Genomic DNA, 20,423 nt, shown 5'->3' on the forward strand with positions numbered 1-20,423 from the left:
CCTATTCATCAAGCTCTTTATTCTTCATCAACTACAAAATAGCTAACATTTGCTGATAACATATCACTTGACAAGCGTTGTAGTCTTGCCAGTTTTCAACCCATGGATTTCATTGTTGCCTAGTTTCAGCCCACAATCAACAAAGGTATAATATATTTTCCCATTTGCTCATTATCGTGCAGCTATTCAATATAATCAATTTCTACATTTAACAATAATTAACTTCCCCTAATGCTAGCGTAGTCTACACTTGCTTATCAAGGGTAAGTGTTGCATGGTCTTCGCTTCTCAGCCGACCTGACTCTACTGATGCCAAGCCATGTGCAGTGCTGTAGACGCTGGGACAGCCTAAGAGTCATTAGTGTCACTTCTGTTTAACCATCCAGTTTGCTCACAGTCTGTCGTGTAAGCGAACCCACCAGGAAGAAAGAAACAGGCCTTTCGGTCATTCAACATAACGTTCTCAATTTACAATAGCTTTGTCACTAAGTCCGATTCTGCTCAGTACCTGACCATGCAAAAAACGAATGGATGGAGGAAACTCAGACGATGCTCATCCTACCAGCTATTCATATGGGTTGCACTCATTCTGATAAGAGTAAGAATAATGTCTTGTCCACTGATGTATGAACGTTTTTGTCGCCTACTTGTTCTGGTGACTGTCACTTAATGACGCAATAGTCTCTGTGCATCGAATGTGTCGCAAATAAATTATTTGTAGCTATGACTAGTGTTCTTCTATTTCAGGCGACACTGACAGGAACATGCTGCAACTTTTGGATTAATGATGAGTGCGAGCTACTTTCCAAAAGGAGCAAATTTGTCTGAAGAGTCGTAACAACTAAACACGTGTATACGTGCCTCTATTTTGTTTTTAATGAGTATTTAATGGAAAGTCAATTTGAATATGTAATGTTTTCATGCGGATTGTGTATTGTATGTGGGTATAAGAGCACGTGTGTGTGCGTTGGAAGGGGGGGGGGTTAAGAGAGAGATGTGTATTGGATAGTTAGATGGAGAGCGTTTCCATTTGCTGTTCTTGTTATTTATTGAGCACTACACTATACGTGAATCAGTTGCAGTCACCTACACCGTGCAAATACATTCACTACACAACTGTCGCAGGACCACAAGGAAGGGGGGCACCGTGTGATTGGGACCAATACCGTTTCAGACAGGTGACTGAACCCTCTCCGTAGGATACATAAATGCTTTGCAGAAAGAGTGCCTAGATGGCTATGAGCATATGCGTGCGCCCCGCAGGTAGTACAGCCAGATGGCTATGGGCGTTTCATTACCAACGGCCGGTAAGAAGGCCTGATGACTAAGCGCATTCATGTACACCTAGACCCAGGCGCAGATAAACGTGGACAATAGAATAGGGACTTATTGTCTGCGTTTCAACATTTCTGCCAACGCTGGCCTACCTGTTCTTCTTGTGGGAAAGTGCCATAGCTTTCACCTGCTGCTGGTTGCTTTCAGCTTTCGAGTCGATCTATTAGATTCTCTTTGATTTACAACAAGACATACAAAATTTGGGGACCATAAATTATCCTAATGATCTGACGTATCATATATCACAAAAAGTGAACAGAAAACCAAAATATGTGCACTTTCTCAACAACTACCAAGCGGAGCAGAAGATATTTCTATTTCGGGTGGCTACGCCTGCAAGTGCTCGCTTTAAAACAACATATGCTGAAACGTATTTGTCCAGTGTTTATGAAGTTTTAATATTTTACAGAATTTCTTCATAGATATTTTAAATCTGAAGTTACAGAACCTTCCAATCAAACATAAAAATATTCGTATCATTGTCCTAAAATAATTTTTTTTGAAGCCAGAATAACCTTATAACAGAAAGCTAGGATTAGCTTTGAAGCTTTCTGTCGTGTTTATCATATACTATGACTATGACTGTACAGCACAGTACTGATTACAAAAAGAATGTTATGGAAGAGTGGTTCTACACGCGCTCATACGTCGACTGCCTTCAGTGATCATAGCCTGCAGCGAACGTCAGGCTATGCCAACCAAACAGATTACCGAAACATATGTCTAACGATCAAGAAACTCATCTTTGATACTTACGGTGTAAATAGGAATAAAATTAGCATAACACCAAAGTAACATAACGGAATCTGACTACTAGTTTAATGGTGAAGATCTTGAGGACGTCACGTCTTGTAAGTGTTTACGAGTAGTATCGAGAAAAAAATTAAATGGTGTGATCACAAAAATCAATATGAAGGAAGAGTTGTGTGCTATGTCAACTCCAGACACCTTTCTTTACATCTGACCTAACTCAGCGCCCTACATGTGATGTCACAATCCACTATGCTGACAACCAGGGCACCCTATCATGTGACAAGCCACATCTCCCCTATCTGCCACATCACACACCACATCTCTCCCTTCTCCGCTCCTCATACGCCTCCAGAAACCAGCCAAAACCAGTGTAGTCACCCATAGCATAGTACTTTAGTGGCACTAAAATATACTGAAAATGCATTGATGTATCCTGCAAGTACAACAGTTTGCTCCGCAGCTGCAACAACGTGCTACAAAGCTGTAAAAATTTACCAAATACCCGTAGAACTCGCAAGGCAAGTGTAATAACTTGCCAGCCACCCGTAAATCCTTTCTCCGAAACAGTAACAACTTTCACTCCAACTATGACAAGTTGCCTATTGGGACCAATACCGTTTCAGACAGGTGACTGAACCCTCTCCGTAGGATACATAAATGCTTTGCATCCTTTGCATCCTAGGTGATGTTAGTTCGTTGTATGACCCACAAATTACCTATTTCGGCAGACTGATACGACAACACCCTTCACGTATTTTGGATGTGTAGATACCACTGAACACTTCAGAGAAACTATAAAACAGTTTAGATATGAAAATACTTAATTTGAATATGTATTGCGTCATGCGCGGAATGTAGGCCTATATAATGGAACTTATTACTTTCCTCTGGTATCTACAAGTAATTCAGACTGCTTGTAAGTTTGTCTGCTTGCCTGCTTAGCATAATATTTTAGCCACAATGTTTTTGCTGCAGTTATAAGTTTGTTCAGGTTAGTTTTATTAAATCGCCTAAATTTAGCTTAAACAAGACGTTTACATGTGTGTTTGTAATGTCATAGCTTTGTCAGTGGTCAAGTGTGAACATAGCATTGGAGCACTTATTCTGAGAATTCAAAAACATGTTTTAACCATCAGTCATGATAGATGTTTGTGTGTGAGTGATTGGAATACAATTGTAACACTTATGTAAACATTGCACTTTTTATGTTTCTGCTTACTTTTGCCGAGATTTTTTTCTGTTGTGAGACTTGACAGGTAAAATAGACCTATTTAGAAGTTGAAACGCATAATTTGATGCTCTCTCTTTCATTACACAAAGTATGATACAAAAACCGAACTCTGCTCATCTAGTAGTGTTGCGTAACCTTTGATTTCCTGTGACTTTTGTGTGCGTGTGTGTGTGTGTGTGTGTGTGTGTGTGTGTGTGTGTGTGGGTGGGTGGATGGGTGGGTGGGTTGGTGGATGGCTGGGTGTGGGTTGTGGGTGGATGTGTGGGTGGGTGAGTGGTTGGGTGTTTTGATGTATTTAGATGTGGAAATACTATAAGAAACACCTTTTTCACAATTTTTTGGGTAAATACTTTTGAACAACTCAGATTGTTTGGATATGTTTCAGCACATTCAAGATGGCTACTGTGGGGTTACACAGTGAAATTTTAAACCTCGATAAAATACTGCATGTGAATTAGGTTCTCGTTTTAATACTACGTTGATAATGGCTGGAGAGGTGTGGTGAAAGAGGAAGGGAGCAGGGCAGTTGTATGGCATGGCGGCTGAAAGATAAGAGATGTGTGGCTTTTAACGTGATAGATAACGGGAGCGTGTCAGCTCCCATTAGGGACTGTGCTGCCATAGGTTGGACACTGACCTGTGTCACATTAGTTTACAAATACGAACCAAATATTCTGGAAATGGCATAGATACACTACTCGAAAGGGGAACGGGAAATGTAAAGATTCCTGCACAGTGTGTTTAAACTGTAAACGTTAACCGCATAAAAAATGTTTGTGTCACTAGTCCTAGAACATTGTTCAAGTGTTTCGAATCCTTATCAAGTGAGAATGACAAAAAGTTTCAAACGAATTCAGACGCGCTGCTAGGATCATGGTATTCAAATATAGCCCAAACGATAGTGTAACAGAACTGATCGGAATAGTTGTAAGGAAATTATTAGTTTCTCGATGTTTGGAGAGTGTTTTTGCTCCACAACGGTGTATTGAATTGCTGAACGACTTCTCCAGATGATAACAACGTATTTATTTTATTTTGCATCAAATTTTAGCTTTTATTTTAAACCACGTTGTAATAGAATATGAAAATATTTCTGTGGTGAAGGAAAAGCGCACACCACAGCACAGTTATCAGTTACCACTAGAAATTCGCCTCAGTATTCTCAGTATAAGAACCACAGCCGGTCGTAGATTAAAATAGAGACTTTTTCAGCAGCTGAAGCGGTTAATCATCTCTGAAATGGGAGTATGAAGGAATATGACGCAGTTTTCATGAAATCCTGCTGGTTTAAGTTAGATAACCAGTTTTTGTAAAAGCTTCTGCTACTGATGTGCAGCTAGTTGCACTGTGATCTTGAGAAATAGATAAGAGAGATACTGACCCACAAAGATGAATACAGACAGTCAATTTTCCGTTGGTTGCGGAGCTTTTATTTGGATAGATGCAGAACAAATTCAAATCTACTTGTCCTAGCCATTTGAGGTAAGAAAACACATATCAATGCAAGCAGTAAGACTCAGAAATTCTTACTACAGGATGGACGAAATAAAATTGGCCAAGATACATAGTACACCTGAAAATCGGCAATCCCAAGTACATCATTTATCGTGGAAAAATATTTCTTGTCCCTTAACATAGGCAACCCAACTTACAGCATCTCCTGTTGGCTACGTATATTGTAATTGGGGTTGCCTATATTAAGGTGCATAAAATATTTGTTTCGACAGTATAATTTTTCCTACCCACGGTATTGCTAATGTGTGATGACAAGGCTTATTTTTGTACATTAATCATTGGAAACATAAATTTCAGTGCGTCCCTCTTACATTGTATATGGTTTATGCACATTTTCACGTACATCACGACAATGTAACTTTAATTATGAAATTCAGCTCTGCTAATGTAGTCGTATGGTTGATAATTACGTGAAGTCCAGGTACTTTCTGCTTTTAGCATGTGTAACGCGCCAGTCCTTTACAGCAATTTTTGGGAAGAGGCTTTTGCAGTCGGCTCACCCTTGTTCGAACAACGTAGTAATGTTAGTCACAGGGATCCAAATCCCACATTTCTCCTCAATACTGCAATAGCTTCACGTGGTACGTAATTAAGCTAGCTCCACACGACACCAACCCATGAGCTCCATGTACTAGGAGTACATATGTGAAACACTTATTACTCTCGTGCCATTTAACTTTTTTTACAAATCATGAAATGCATTCCGAAGTTGGCGGAAGTTACCTTTTTTCAGTATTGGCACAGCATCCATAATAGCCTTCTTCAAGCAGCCGTTGAAGTCTGGGTCAGTCTGCTTGCAGGTTTTCAGAGATGATGCTGTAAGAGAACAGAAGCCTATTAGGGAATTTGAACTCATAGTACTATAAAAAAAACTGAAGAAACATCTGAAGTGCAGTGACAAAACAGTGTTTATCATTTTTATGATATAATGTGTGGTGTCACCGCCAGACACCACACTTGCTAGGTGGTAGCTTAAATCGGCCGCGGTCCATTAGTACGTGTCGGACCCGCGTGTCGCCATTGTCAGTACTTGCAGACCTAGCGCCACCACATGGCAGGTCTAGGAAGACGGACTAGCACTCGCCCCAGTTGTACGGACGACATTGCTAGCGACTAGACGTACGAAGCCTCCCTCTCATTTGCCGAGAGACAGTTAGAATAGCCTTCAGCTAAGTCCATAGCTACGACCTAGCAAGGCGCAGTAAATCATATCTGGAGAGAGTCTTACTTGTATTCACCATAAACGATGTATACCAAAAAGGATGGATTAAAGTTAAGTATTCCCAAAGCAACGTACTTTTCTTATTAGCATTCATTGAGCATCCTGTTTCAGACTTCACGATATTCTGGGTGAGCTTAGCGTGCCTTTTCGGCCCTTCTAAATAACACTGTGTCGGCACTTCTGTCGACACATAACATAATGTACAAAACAGAATTTTAGCTTTCACCTCTGATATTAAGTTTTTCACGTACAGAAGTACGTGTTCTACAACTTGGAAATAACGACAGATTTACTCTACAGGTAATTCAGGACAGAAAGTTGTTGAGAAACTGAGATCTGTGTACATCAATGGCGCAAAAACATTTATAACCATTTTTCAAGGACCTGTAGTGCTATTACCATTAGATAGGACATATAATTACTGTAGGGAAAGAAGCTGTTCAGATTCGTCAGTTGTTCAAAGGAACAGATACATTTTTCATTTCTAGAATGAATGTTTCGCTATGCAGCTGTTTTGAAACTTGTTAACAGATTAATACAGTGTCCTGGGTTAAGATTCGAAGCATAAATCAGTCTTTCGCAGGCAATACTCTTACTGATCCGAATACATAGGAGTGTCTCATGAAATTCCGTCGGAAGTGTGGTAGGCAACTGAGATCAGAGCAGAAGTAAAGGTGACACGGCAGGTCGTGAGTCGTGCCTGGATTGCGAGCAATGTTCTCACTGACTCAGCTAGCTAGGATGACTCACGACCTGCCCTCGAAGATCTGGATATGGGGGAGTTAAGGGCAGCAATAAAGCAGTGACTGTGGGAAATATTCGTAACGACTCAGGTATCTAAGACAGGCCTGTAACCCAGCCTCATAGGTCAGGACTGTACGATGGATAGAGATGGAAGTAAAGCGTTGGCAGCATACCACGTTTCATATCTGAGTGATGAGCAAAGCTCCTACCGAGTAACCTATCTAAGATCGACTCACGACACGCTCTGTGAGGGCATGCCGAAAGTCATCAAGGAAGGAGATCAATGCTGTTAGTGATTCGGGACAGGCCCTCACTGGTCTAGGATTAGGAGAGGTGCAGGCGAAAGTAAATCAGTGAGGGCATACCGCGAGCCACAACTCGACGGTGAGCAACGCACTTACTGACGCGGCTGTTTGGGTATACTCACAACCTGTTCTCACAGGCCTGAAATGTAAGGAGGTAAAAGTAAGGAAGTAAATCTGTGAAGGCATGCCGAAAGTCATCAAGGAAGGAGATCAATGCTGTTAGTGATTCGGGACAGGCCCTCACTGGTTTGGCATGTAGGAGAAGTTGTGGCGGAATTAGAGGGTCAATGGTGGGTTACGAGACATATCTCTATTTCGGCAATGCTCTTGTCCATTCAGCTATCTAGAAATGACTCACAACTGCCTCCATATCCCGAAAGTAGGAGAGGTGAAAGCACAAGTAAAGCTATAAGGGCATGCGTAAGGCATAAATAGATAGCGGGCAATTCTCTCACCTACTCAGATATGTAGGAATGACTCGCAACCCACCCTTATACGTCCGGAGTGTAGGAGAGGTGCAAAGGCAAGAAAATGTGTGAGGGCATTCCGGCAGTCACGCCCGGATGATGGCCAGTGCTCTTACTGACGTAACTGCCTAGGAATGACTCACGACGCGTTCTTACAGGTCTGAAATGTAGGTAAGTACAGCTGGAAGTAAAACTATGAGTGCATTCCAAAAGTCATACTAGATTCATGACATGCTCTCATAGCTCTGGTACTTGGGAGACTTCTTGGTAGATATAAAGGCGCAGTGGTAGGTTCTGAGTCATAAACACTTGGCGACAATGGTCTTACCGACTCAGCTGTCTACGAATGACTCACAGCTGCCCCTAAATACCTCGAAAATAGGAGAGGTGGTGGCAGTAGTGATGCTGTGAGGGCATGCGCGATTCATAACTAGGTAGTGGCCAGTGCTCTATGTCACTCAGCTATCTGGAGATGACTAACGACCCACACTGGTTTGTAGGAGAGATGAGGTGGAAGTAAATCTATGAGCGTACGTCAGGAGCCACACATCGATGGTGATCACCGCTCTCACAGCGCTAACACATGCTTTCATAAGGTAGAACATGGAGTGAAGGGTATGAGGAGCTATACTCCCAGCAAACATGGAGTTACTCTGTCAAAATGAAAATTTGCATAGTGGAGGTTTCTTTGAAGTTGTCGCCTTTTCGTTACAAGTATCACATCTGAGGTTTTTTCTCATGGGAGTATTACTATGACCTACATCTACATCTACATCTACATCTACATCTACATGGATACTCTGTAAATCACATTTAAGTACCTGGCAGAGGGTTCATCGAACCACCTTCACAATTCACTGTTATTCCAATCTCGTATAGCGTGCGGAAAGAATGGAGACCTATATTTGTCCGTACGAGCTCTGACTTCCCTTATTTTATCTTGGTGATCGTTCCTCCCTATGTAGGTCACTGTCAACAAAATATTTTCGCATTCGGTGGAGAAAGTTGGTGATTGGAATTTCGTAAGAAGATTCCGTCGCAACGAAAAAGTCTTCCTTTTAATGATGTCCAGCCCAATTCCTGCATCATTTCTGTGACACTCTCTCCCATATTTCGCGATAATACAAAACGTGTTACCTATCTTTGAACTTTTTCTATGTAGTCCGTCAGTCCTATCTGGTAAGGATCCCACACCGCGCAACAGTGTTCTAAAAGAGGACGGACAAGCGAAGTACAGGCTATCTCCTTAGTAGATTTGTTGCATTTTCTAAGTGTCCTGACAATAAAAGGCTCCCTTTAGTTAGCCTTCCCCACAACATTTTCTATGTGTTCTATCCCAGTTACGTTGTTCGTAATTGTAATACCTAGGTATTAGCTGAATTTACGGCTTTTAGTTTAGACTGATTTATCGTGTAACCGAAGTTTAATGAGTTCCTTTTAGCACTCATGTGGATGACCTCACACTTTTCGTTATTTAAGGTCAACTGCCACCTAGCGCACCATTCATATACTTCTTCTAAATCGTTTGGCAGTTTGTTTTAATCTTCTGATGACTTTATTAGTCGATAAACGACAGCGTCATCTGCAAACAACCTACGACGACTGCTCCGATTGTCTCCAAAATCGTCAATGTAGATAAGGAGCAGCTAAGGGCCTATAACAATACCTTCGGGAACGCCTGAAATCACTTCTGTTTTACTCGACGGCTTTCCGTCAATTACTACGAACTGTGACCTTTCTGACCGGAAATCACAAATCCATTGACATAACTGAGACGATATTCCATAAGCACGCAATTTCATTACGAGCCGCTTATATGGTACAGTGTCAAAAGCCTTCCGGAAATCGAGAAATACGGAATCGATCTGAAATCCTTTATCAATAGCACTCAGCACTTCATGCGAATAAAGAGCTAGATGTGTTTCACAGGAACGATGTTTTCTAACCCTATGTTGACCGTGTGTCAATAGACCGTTTTCTTCAAGGTAATTCATGATGTTCGAACACAATATATGTTCTAAAATCCTGCTGCATTTCGACGTTAACGATATGGGCCTGTAATATAGTGGATTACTCCTGCTACCTTTCTTGAATATTGGTTTGACCTGTGCAACTTTCCAGTCTTTGCGTACGGATCTTTCGTCGAGCGAACGGTTGTATATGATTGTTAAGTATGGAGCTAATGCATCAGCATAAGTATGGAGCTAACGCATCAGCATAAGTATGGAGCTAATGCATCAGCATACCCCGAAACAAACCTAATTGGTATACAGTCTGGACCAGAAGACTTGCCTTTATTAGGTGATTTAAGTTGCTTCACCACTCCGAGAATATTTACTTCTACGTTACTCATGTTGGCAGCTGTTCTCGATTCGAATTCTCGAATATTTACTTCGTTTTATTTTGTGAACCCATTTCGGAAGGCGGTATTTAGTAACTCTGTCCTCGATAGTATCTCCATTGCTATCGTGCAGAGAAGACATTGATTGTTTCTTGCCGCCAACATACGTACGACCAGAATCTCGTGGACCTTCTGCCAGGTTTCGAGACCAAGTTTCATTGTGGAAACTGTTATAGGCATCTTGCTAAATTTCGAGCTTCTCTAAAAGATCGCCAATCTTGGGGATTTTGCGTCAGTTTAAATTTGGTATGTTTGTTTCGTTGTTTCTGCAACAGTGTTCTAACCCGTTTTGTGTACCAAGGAGGGTCAGCTCCGTCGTTTGTTAATTTATTTGGTATAGCTCTTTCAATTGCTGCCGATACTTTTTCTTTGAATCTAAGTCACATCTGGTCTACACTTACATAATTAATCTGGAAAGAATGGACATTGTATCTCAGGAAGGCGTCAAGTGAATTTTTACCTGCTTTTTTGAACAGGTATATTTTTCACTTATTTTTCGAGGATTTGGGGATTACAGTGTTCAGTCTCGCTACGACAATCCTGTGTTCAGTAATCCCTGAATCGGGTTTGATGCTCATTATTAACTGAGGAGTTCTTGTTATTAAGAGGTCAATTGTGTTTTCACAACCGCTTACTATTCGCGTGGGCTTACGAACTAACTGCTCGCAATAATTTTCAGAGAATGCGTTTAGCACAATTTATGATGATATTTTATGCTTACCTACGGTATTAAACATGTATTTTCGCCAACATATCGAGGACAACTAAAGTCATCACCAACTATTATCCTAAGACTCGGATACGTGTGTGAAATCACTCAAGTTTTCTTTGAACCTTTCAGCAGCTGTATCATCTGAATTGGGAGGTCGGTAAAAGGATCCAATTATTATTTTATTCCGGTTGCCAACAATGACCTCTGCCTATACTAACTCACAGGAAGTATCTACTTCAATCTCGTGACAGTTTAAACTACTTCTCACAGCAACAAACACGCCAGCGCCAACCGTGTTTAGCTTATCCTTTCGGAACACCGTTAGGTTCTTCGCAAAAATTTCGGCTGAGCTTACTCCCGGCGTTTGCCACCTTTCAGTGTCTATAACGATTTGAGCATCAGTGCTTTCTATTAGCGCTTGGGGCTTTGGTGCCTTCCCAACACAGCTACGACAATTTACAACTGTTATAGCAATGGTTCCTGTATCTACGTTTTTCCTGTGTTCAGCCTGCACCCTTTGAAGCCCTTCTTGTGCTTTCCCGAGACCCTCCAACCTAGAAAACCGCCCAGTCCACGCCACACATACGGGTGTATCCGCCTTCTGCGTATAGTGGACACCTGACGTACTCAGCGGAACCCGAAACCCAACCACCCTGTGGCACAAGTCGAGGAATCAGAAGCCTACACGGTCACAGAACCGTCTGATTCAGACCCTCCAATCGGCTCTGTACCAGAGCTGCAAATGGTCAGCCCTGCTTTCATCTTGCCAGCAAAACTGTCAGCCTTTACCACTTCTGTTAGCCGCTCGAAACCAGATAGAATCTCTTCTGATCCAAAGTGACACACATCATTGGTACCGACGTGAGCCACCACCTGCAGTTGGCTGCACCCTGTGCTCTTCATGGCATCCGGGAGGACCCTTCCCACAGCTGGATTGACTCCAACGGGTATGCACACGGAGTGCACATTGGATTTCTTACCCTCCTTGTCGGTCAAGTCCCTAAGGGGCCCCATAACGCGCCTAACGTTGGAGCTTCCAACTACCATCAATCACACCCTCAGCGATTACCCAGATATTGCAGGCTGAGAGGTTTCCTCTGAAACAAGACAGGCGACAGCATCTGGCTCAGCTGCAGTGTCAGCCACAGACAGCGCCTGGAACCTGTTTGTCAGACAAACTGTGGAGGCCTTACGTGCGGCCGCCTCGGAAGTCTTTCGCCACCTGCTTCGCCCCAGGGTGACCTCCCACTCGACCACAGGTGAGGGATCAGCCTCAGTGCGAGCAGTAACTGGGTTGGCCACCGGTGAGGACCGATCGGACGACTCTGACGTGCTGGACGTCTGTTGGATCCCCACGGCCGGCCCACAACAGTGGTGCCCATCCATTGTAGCCTCAAGCTGTGTAACCGAAGCCATCACAGCCTGAAGCTGAGAGCGAAGTGTCGCCTACTCGACTGGCTTCCCCAAACAACAATCGCAGTCCCTGTCCATACTAACGACCGTGGAAAACTAAACTGTGCAGATAAATAATCGGCACGTCCTGCGCAACTCTACTGTAGACCTTGACGAAAAAGTAGCAACTGTGTCTAATAATACGCAGATATTCAAAAACTTAAGTACCAAAGCAGGTGAAACTAAAGAATTTGCCCCTGATTAGGAACTTGTAATGTGTCACAAAATCTGTTTGCTGTCCGACGCAAACGAAAACGAGACAACTGTGGCTATTAGACAGTAAACTTACACGCAGAAACTCAAGAAACTAAGCTATTAAAGCACACAGATAATATAATAAAATTCGCTTCTGGGTAGGAACCCGGAAATGACAAAAGCCGTTTACTTTCCTGATGCTGCGTCTGTCTCTGTCGGCTACTGCTGCCTGACGCTAGAATAGTATTCTAGAGTAAACCGAGACATTTCATGTGCTTCAAATGTCCACCAAACTCAGTAAAAACGTTCTGCTTTGTAAATTTTCTTATTGGCTCTGAGCACTATGGGACTTAACATCTGAGGTCATCAGTCCCCTAGAACTTAGAACTACTTAAACCTAACTAACCTAAGGACATCACACACGTCCATGCCCGAGGCAGGATTCGAACCTGCAACCGTAGTAGTCGCGCGGTTCCGGATGAAGCGCCTAGAACCGCTCAGCCACCGCGGCCGGCAAACTTTCTTATTCTAACTCCGTGTGTTGTCTCTGTGAGGTTTAGAAATGAAAGCTTCTTGTGTTCTCTTAAAACTGTGTCTGATATTTGTAATCTGTAACTAGACTGCATATTGCTGGACGTCAATCGTCATTAATCGGGTATGGTAACTTTCCAACTCTGGTTAGTTCAAATGGTTCAAATGGCTCTGAGCACTATGGGACTCAACTGCTGAGGTCATTAGTCCCCTAGAACTTAGAACTAGTTAAACCTAACTAACCTAAGGACATCACAAACATCCATGCCCGAGGCAGGATTCGAACCTGCGACCGTAGCGGTCTTGCGGTTCCAGACTGCAGCGCCTTTAACCGCACGGCCACTTCGGCCGGCCAACTCTGGTTAGTCCCCTCGTCCCTCGAACCTATGAGAAGCGAGTAATTAGATCTCTGCTTATTTGGGCTCAAAAATTGTTAAATGGGGGAACTTCTAGAGTCATTAGTACTAGTGCTCTCTTATCCAATGACGTTTCTTGTCGCATGTGTCCCTTATTTATACTTTTACAGGAGCTCATCTGTAATTCAATGCTCTACAAATGTGTCTGATATGAAATTAGTAAACTTAGTGAATTACACTAGCGATAAGTGTACGACTAACTTCCGTTTCAGAATATTACTTCAGTTTAAATACGCTACGAAAATATTTACATACCATACCTTCAGAGTTCCCAGACAAATTCGTACACAGGTAATCGTCGTGGGTAAAGAACAGGACATTATGGCTATATCTATACCAGTTTTCTGTTCACAAAGTTAACGTCGTGTCAGGCATAGTGCCTTTCTTTGATCTTGCCCCTTGTGCGTGTCGTACAAGGAGACTTTTGAACTGACGCTGGGGTGCCCACGTAAGTTTAGGACTTAAAATTATTTCAAACTTTTTGCCGAGCTCCATCGCTGCCGTTTCCGGTTAATAAGGCGGTTCAGGCAGAATTCACAAGGCTTCAGGACCGAGGAGTTCTCTCCCTGGCTTCCCCCAGGCTATGTGGAACGCGTATGGTTATCATTAAGAAATGGAACTGGTTGTTATGCATTGGTGGTGATTTTAAGTTCACTGTTAACTAACAGTCTAGCATTGATAAGTACATACTGCTTCGTACAGAGGATTTGTTGTTAAGATTACTGGGAACAAATATTTTTTCGAAAATTTGACCGCATCCACAGGAAAGAAAACCTCTGGACGATAGTGGAGAAGATGTCCCCCGGCACCTGATAAAAGTATACCAAGGCTTATAAGAAAGCACCAAAATAAGAATAAATACTGACAAATGTTAGCACTAGAAACAAACCAGGGAATAAGGCAAGCCTGTAGGACATTAGCAACACTGTTCAACATCTACATCAACGACCCGCTTAATTAAGGAAAGCGTGAATTACAGGAAACCCCCAACGTATCATACCTGCGACACATAAATTGGTAATTACGTTGCTTTTTGCCGACGACCACGTAACTGGTCTCAGTGATACAAACATTAAAAAATATTGGGCTACATTAGAACCCGAATATGCCACCAACTATAAAAATAATGTCGTTTTTAGGAAATTATCCCATAAGAACAAGAATAATCATCAGCAATGTACTAACAGAATAGGTGTCTCATTTTCACTATCTAGGTACGGAATCGTGCTGCTGCTACGGTCACAGGTTCGAATCCTGCCTCGGGCGTGAATGTGTGTGGTGTCCTTACGTTAGTTAGGTTGAAGTAGTTCTAAGTTTAGGGGACTGATGACCTAAGATGTTAAGTCCCATAGTGCTTAGAGCAATTTGAACAATTCTCAACATATATAGCGAAGGATATAACCAACATTAAACGGTAAACGAGTGGAAAAACCCAAATTGAACTTCAGGAAGTCACGACACTACTAAATCTCTTCAGCAAAATGACGGTGTGGTTCCTTTGAAAAGGGCGAGGCCGGTTTCCTTCCTCATCCGAGCTTGTATTCAGTGATAGCGCCTGTTCAAATTTGTCATTAGAAAATAGTGAGCCTCTTCAGTTTCTTACTTGTTTTGTGATTTTAGTCACTATTACCTACGCCTCCCCAATTACCTTCGCGCTGTTTAAATTCGCCTGACGTCTCGAAGTTCTCTGCTCATCTCACCGGAAGCTAAGTTATTTTCTTCTAATTATTAACAGGTGTAGCGGAATTGTTTGTAGTGTAATTTCTATTGTTAAGTTTGCCGTCGTGCATGATAAATGTGGATGTTGTCGTAGATTAGTGAGCACGAGAGTGAAATGTCATGATTATGGGTTGGTGTTTCACTGGGGTGATTGTAGTGGGGAAGCTGTTATAGAGCCACATGAGGCTCGCCAATGGAATTGTAGATTATGTATCCGTGACAAGAAAATCGTGGTACAGGAAGAAAAGTTTGTGCCCTTCAAGCTTAACTAGAAATGTCGTACTTCGAATTAGACAACTTGAAGGGGGAAAGAGATAATGGGAGCTGGAAACAGGTAACAAGTCGTACACAGAAGGAGAAAACCCCAGAAATCACTTTTCAGATTCCAGTGCGCAATCAGTTTGATTTTTTACCTGAAGAGCCTCAAAGAGTTTTTGAGCAAAATAGGGTGCATCAGACTCGTAGTAATAATTGTAATGCTAGTTCGTGAGTAATTTCAAGGAGAAAGAAAAGAGTCCTGCTATTAGGTAGCACCATGGAAGAGGTGTAGGCCAATTGCCACAGAATACGCTAGGAATCGAGTACCAGGTCAGAAGCATTGTGAAACCTAGTGCTAAGCTTAGCCAGGTTACAGAAAACCTAGGGGCCTTGTGCAAAGATTTTTATGGTGAAGACTATACTCTTATAGTAGGAGGAGTACTAAACAACCAGGTTAGCAATTCGGATTGTAGTATTAGGTGTAACCTGGATGTAATAGGAGCAACAACAGCTCACACTCGTGTGTGGTTGTAGATATTTTGCAGTTCCATGACCAGCCCTAGGTTAAAAAGACTGTCAACCACGTTAACAGGGAGCTGGTGGGGGGGGGGGGGGGTGTTACCGTTGGCAGAAACTAAATCTCATATCTGTGCTGTGCCTGTTGATGCAATTGGGAGGTGGGGTTACACTAGTCATGGCCTGCTCCTGAATAGGAGGGGGAAGGATAGATTAGTTGGTCTTCTTGTAGAATATTTAAGGGGGGCCACATGCACACAAGACAAAATACCTGTGATTATTGGAGTCATAGGGACATATTTTTTTAGTTTAGAGTCGGGTTACAGACAGAGAGTATTGAAAGAGTTTAAAACAGAACAGTGCCATGATATCTGAGATGAGCCTCTTGTATGCATAGAAAATGGGGTGAATTCTGAAGGTCTAGATATTTTGTGTCTCTCTGAAGACCATGTAATCGCAGGGATGGAGAAGTTAAATTTAAGGGATTACAGATTAGCATATTATTCATGTAGAGCCAACATGGAAAAAGGAGGAGTTGCTACTTATATAAAAACTGGACACAAAGTCAAAAATATGGAAACAAATAGTTTTTGTGTAGTTCAGATCCTTGAAGCATGTGCTACTGTAATATACTTCTATAGTAATTGTAACAATCTACAGGCCCTCGCAAGATAACTTTCAGCCATTCATGAAAAATCTAGAGGCATTATTGAGGTAACTGTCAGACAAAAGAAAGCTGTTAGTGGTTTTCGGTGAATTTAATGTAGATTTCTTAAAAGATACACACAGGAAAATGAGCTAGTATATTTGTTTGGTTGTTTCAATGTAGTATTTGTTGTAAGTTTTCCAACTCATGTGCAGCAGGATAGTAGGTCACTTATCGATAACATTTTAAAAGACAAAGCTAGGACAGGAACTATTAATGTGCACCCAGTTGTTAATGAACTATGTGATCATGATGCACAGTTAATGGAAATAACACATATAGCACCTCACAGGCTTGAAGCAGGTTCATACAAGGCAAGGAGGCTTATTGATTCGAACAAGATGCAGAGTCTTAACATCAGCCTAGAAGAGGTAGAAAGGGATGAAGTATACACAGAATGGGGACAACAGTGACTTAAATAATTATAGAACCATATCATTGCTGACTTCATTTTCTAAAATATTCGAAAGATTTGTGTATTCAATAGTAGTCTCACATTTAAGTGAAAATAATTTACTCAGCACGTCACAGTTCGGATTCTGGAATGGTTACTTGACTGAGAATGCTATCTACTCATTACCCATCAAATAGTACAAGCAATAAATAACAAATTATCGTCAGTTGGTATTTTTTGTGATCTTTCCAAGGCATTTGATTCTGTGGATCATGTCACACTCTCAGATAAACAAAGATTTTATGGCATTGAAGGCTATACACTCAGCTGCTATGAATCATAATTAACGAACAGAAAGCAAAACGTTGTGCTGAATAACACAAATAATGAAGGGAGGGTGGTAAATTCTAGTGAATGGGGAGTTATCACAAATGGAGCCCCACAGGGTTTAATTTTGGGTCCTCTGCTGTTCCTTATTCATGTGAATGACTCCTCACTTAACGTTCAGCAAGCAGAATTAGTACTTTCTGCAGACGACATGAGTGTTATAGTAAATTCCGTTCCAGAAAAAGCAGAAGAAGATATTAATAAGGATGTCTTTGAAATAATTATTAAGTGGTTCTCAGAAAATGGACTCTTTCTTAATTTTGAAACACTCACTATATCTCCCCCCATGAACCATGGACCTTGCCGTTGGTGGGGAGGCTTGCGTGCCTTAGCGATACAGATTGTCGTACCGTAGGTACAACCACAATGGAGGGGTATCTGTTGGGTAGCCAGACAAACGTGTGGTTCCTGAAGAGGGGCAGCAGCCTTTTCAGTAGTTGCAAGGGCAACAATCTGGATGATCGACTGATCTGGCCTTGTAACAAGAACCAAAACGGCCTTGCTGTGCTGGTACTGCGAATGGCTGAAAGCAAGGGGAAACTACGGCCGTAATTTTTCCCGAGGGCATGCAGCTTTACTGTATGATTAAATGATGATGGCGTCCTCTTGGGTAAAATATTCCGGAGGTAAAATAGTCCCCCATTCGGATCTCCGGGCGGGGACTACTCAAGAGGATGTCGTTATCAGGAAAAAGAAAACTGGCGTTCTACGGATCGGAGTGTGGAATGTCAGATCACTTAATCGGGCAGGTAAGTTAGAAAATTTAAAAAGGGAAATGGATAGGTTAAAGTTAGATATAGTGGGAATTAGTGAAGTTCGGTGGCAGGAGGAACAAGACTTCTGGTCAGGTGACTACAGGGATATAAACACAAAGTCACAAACGAGTAATGCAGGAGTAGGTTTAATAATGAATAGGAAAATAGGAATGCGGTTAAGCTACTACAAACAGCATAGTGAACGCATTATTGTGACCAAGATAGATACGAAGCCCACACCTACTACAGTAGTATAAGTTTATTTGCCAACTAGCTCTGCAGATGACGAAGAAATTGAAGAAATGTATGATGAAATAAAAGAAATTATTCAGATGGTGAAGGGAGACGAAAATTTAATAGTCATGGGTGACTGGAATTCGAGTGTAGGAAAAGGGAGAGAAGGAAACGTAGTAGGTGAATATGGATTGGGCCTAAGAAATGAAAGAGGAAGCCGCCTGGTAGAATTTTGCACAGAGCACAACTTAATCACAACTAACACTTGGTTTAAGAATCATGATAGAAGGTTGTATACGTGGAAGAACCCTGGAGATACTAAAAGGTATCAGATAGATTATGTAATGGTAAGACAGAGATTTAGGAACCAGGTTTTAAATTGTAAGACATTTCCAGGGGCAGATGTGGACTCTGACCACAATCTATTGGTTATGACCTGTAGATTAAAACTGAAGAAACTGCAAAAAGGTGGGAATTTAAGGAGATGGGACCTGGATAAACTGAAAGAACCAGAGGTTGTACAGAGTTTCAGGGAGAGCATAAGGAAACAAGTGACAGGAATGGGGGAAAGAAATACAGTAGAAGAGGAATGGGTAGCTTTGAGGGATGAAGTAGTGAAGGCAGCAGAGGATCAAGTAGGTAAAAAGACGAGGGCTAGTAGAAATCCTTGGGTAACAGAAGAAATATTCAATTTAATTGATGAAAGGAGCAGATAGGTGGAAGGTGTATATAGAGGGTCTATACAAGGGTGATGTACTTAAGGACAATATTATGGAAATGGAAGAGGATGTTGATGAAGATGAAATGGAATATACGATACTGCGCGAAGAGTTTGACAGAGCACTGACAGACCTGAGTCGGAACAAGGCCCCCGGAGTAGACAACATTCCATTGGAACTACTGACAGCTTTGGGAGAGCCAGTCCTGACAAAACTCTACCATCTGGTGAGCAAGATGTATCAAACAGGTGAAATACCCTCAGACTTCAAGAAGAATATAATAATTCCAATCCCAAAGAAAGCAGGTGTTGATAGATGTGAAAATAACCGAATAATCAGTTTAATAATCCACAGCTGCAAAATACTAACACGAATTCTTTACAGACGAATGGAAAAACTAGTAGAAGCCGACCTCGGGGAAGATCAGTTTGGATTCCGTAGAAATACTGGAACACGTGAGGCAATACTGACCTTACGACTTATCTTAGAAGAATGATTAAGGAAAGGCAAACCTACGTTTCTAGCATTTGTAGACTTAGAGAAAGCTTTTGACAATGTTGACTGGAATACTCTCTTTCAAATTCTAAAGATGGCAGGGGTAAAATACAGGGAGCGAAAGGCTATTTACAATTTGTACTGAATCCAGATGGCAGTTATAAGAGTCGAGGGGCATGAAAGGGAAGCAGCGGTAGGGAAGGGAGTAAGACAGGGTTGTAGCCTCTCCCCGATGTTATTGAATCTGTATATTGAGCAAGCAGTAAAGGAAACAAAAGAAAAATTCGGAGTAGGTATTAAAATCCATGGAGAAGAAATAAAAACTTTGAGGTTCGCCGATGACATTGTAATTCTGTCAGAGACAGCAAAGGACTTGGAAGAGCAGTTGAACGGAATGGATGGTGTCTTGAAGGGAGGATATAAGATGAACATCAACAAAAGCGAAACGAGGATAATGGAATGTAGTCGAATTAAGTCGGGTGATGTTGAGGGTATTAGATTAGGAAATGAGACACTTACAGTAATTAAGGAGTTTTGCTATTTGGGGAGCAAAATAACTGATGATGGTCGAAGTAGAGAGGATATAAAATGTAGACTGGCAATGGCAAGGAAAGCGTTTCTGAAGAAGAGAAATTTGTTAACATCGAGTATAGATTTAAGTGTCAGGAAGTCATTTCTGAAAGTATTTGTATGGAGTGTAGCCATGTATGGAAGTGAAGACAAGAAGAGAATAGAAGCTTTCGAAATGTGGTGCTACAGAAGAATGCTGAAGATTAGATGGGTAGATCACATAACTAATGAGGAAGTATTGAATAGAATTGGGGAGAAGAGAAGTTTGTGGCACAACTTGACCAGAAGAAGTGATCGGTTGGTAGGACATGTTCTGAGGCATCAAGGGGTCACCAATTTTGTATTGGAGGGCAGCGTGGAGGGTAAAAATCGTACGGGGAGACCAAGAGAT

General features: G+C 41.9%; 1 protein-coding gene across 1 annotated transcript in view; it reads right to left on the reverse strand.

The window, feature by feature from the left end:
* LOC126100214 (protein takeout-like) overlaps positions 1-20,423 on the reverse strand; it is a 61,928-nt gene that overhangs the window by 30,810 nt on the left and 10,695 nt on the right. Inside the window, exon 2 of the mRNA XM_049910776.1 lies at positions 5,558-5,650. Coding sequence (XP_049766733.1) covers positions 5,558-5,650 — 93 coding nt within the window. The remainder of the gene's footprint in view (positions 1-5,557; positions 5,651-20,423) is intronic.

This window comes from Schistocerca cancellata, chromosome 9, assembly GCF_023864275.1.
Source record: "Schistocerca cancellata isolate TAMUIC-IGC-003103 chromosome 9, iqSchCanc2.1, whole genome shotgun sequence".
Classification (NCBI taxonomy): domain Eukaryota; kingdom Metazoa; phylum Arthropoda; class Insecta; order Orthoptera; family Acrididae; genus Schistocerca; species Schistocerca cancellata.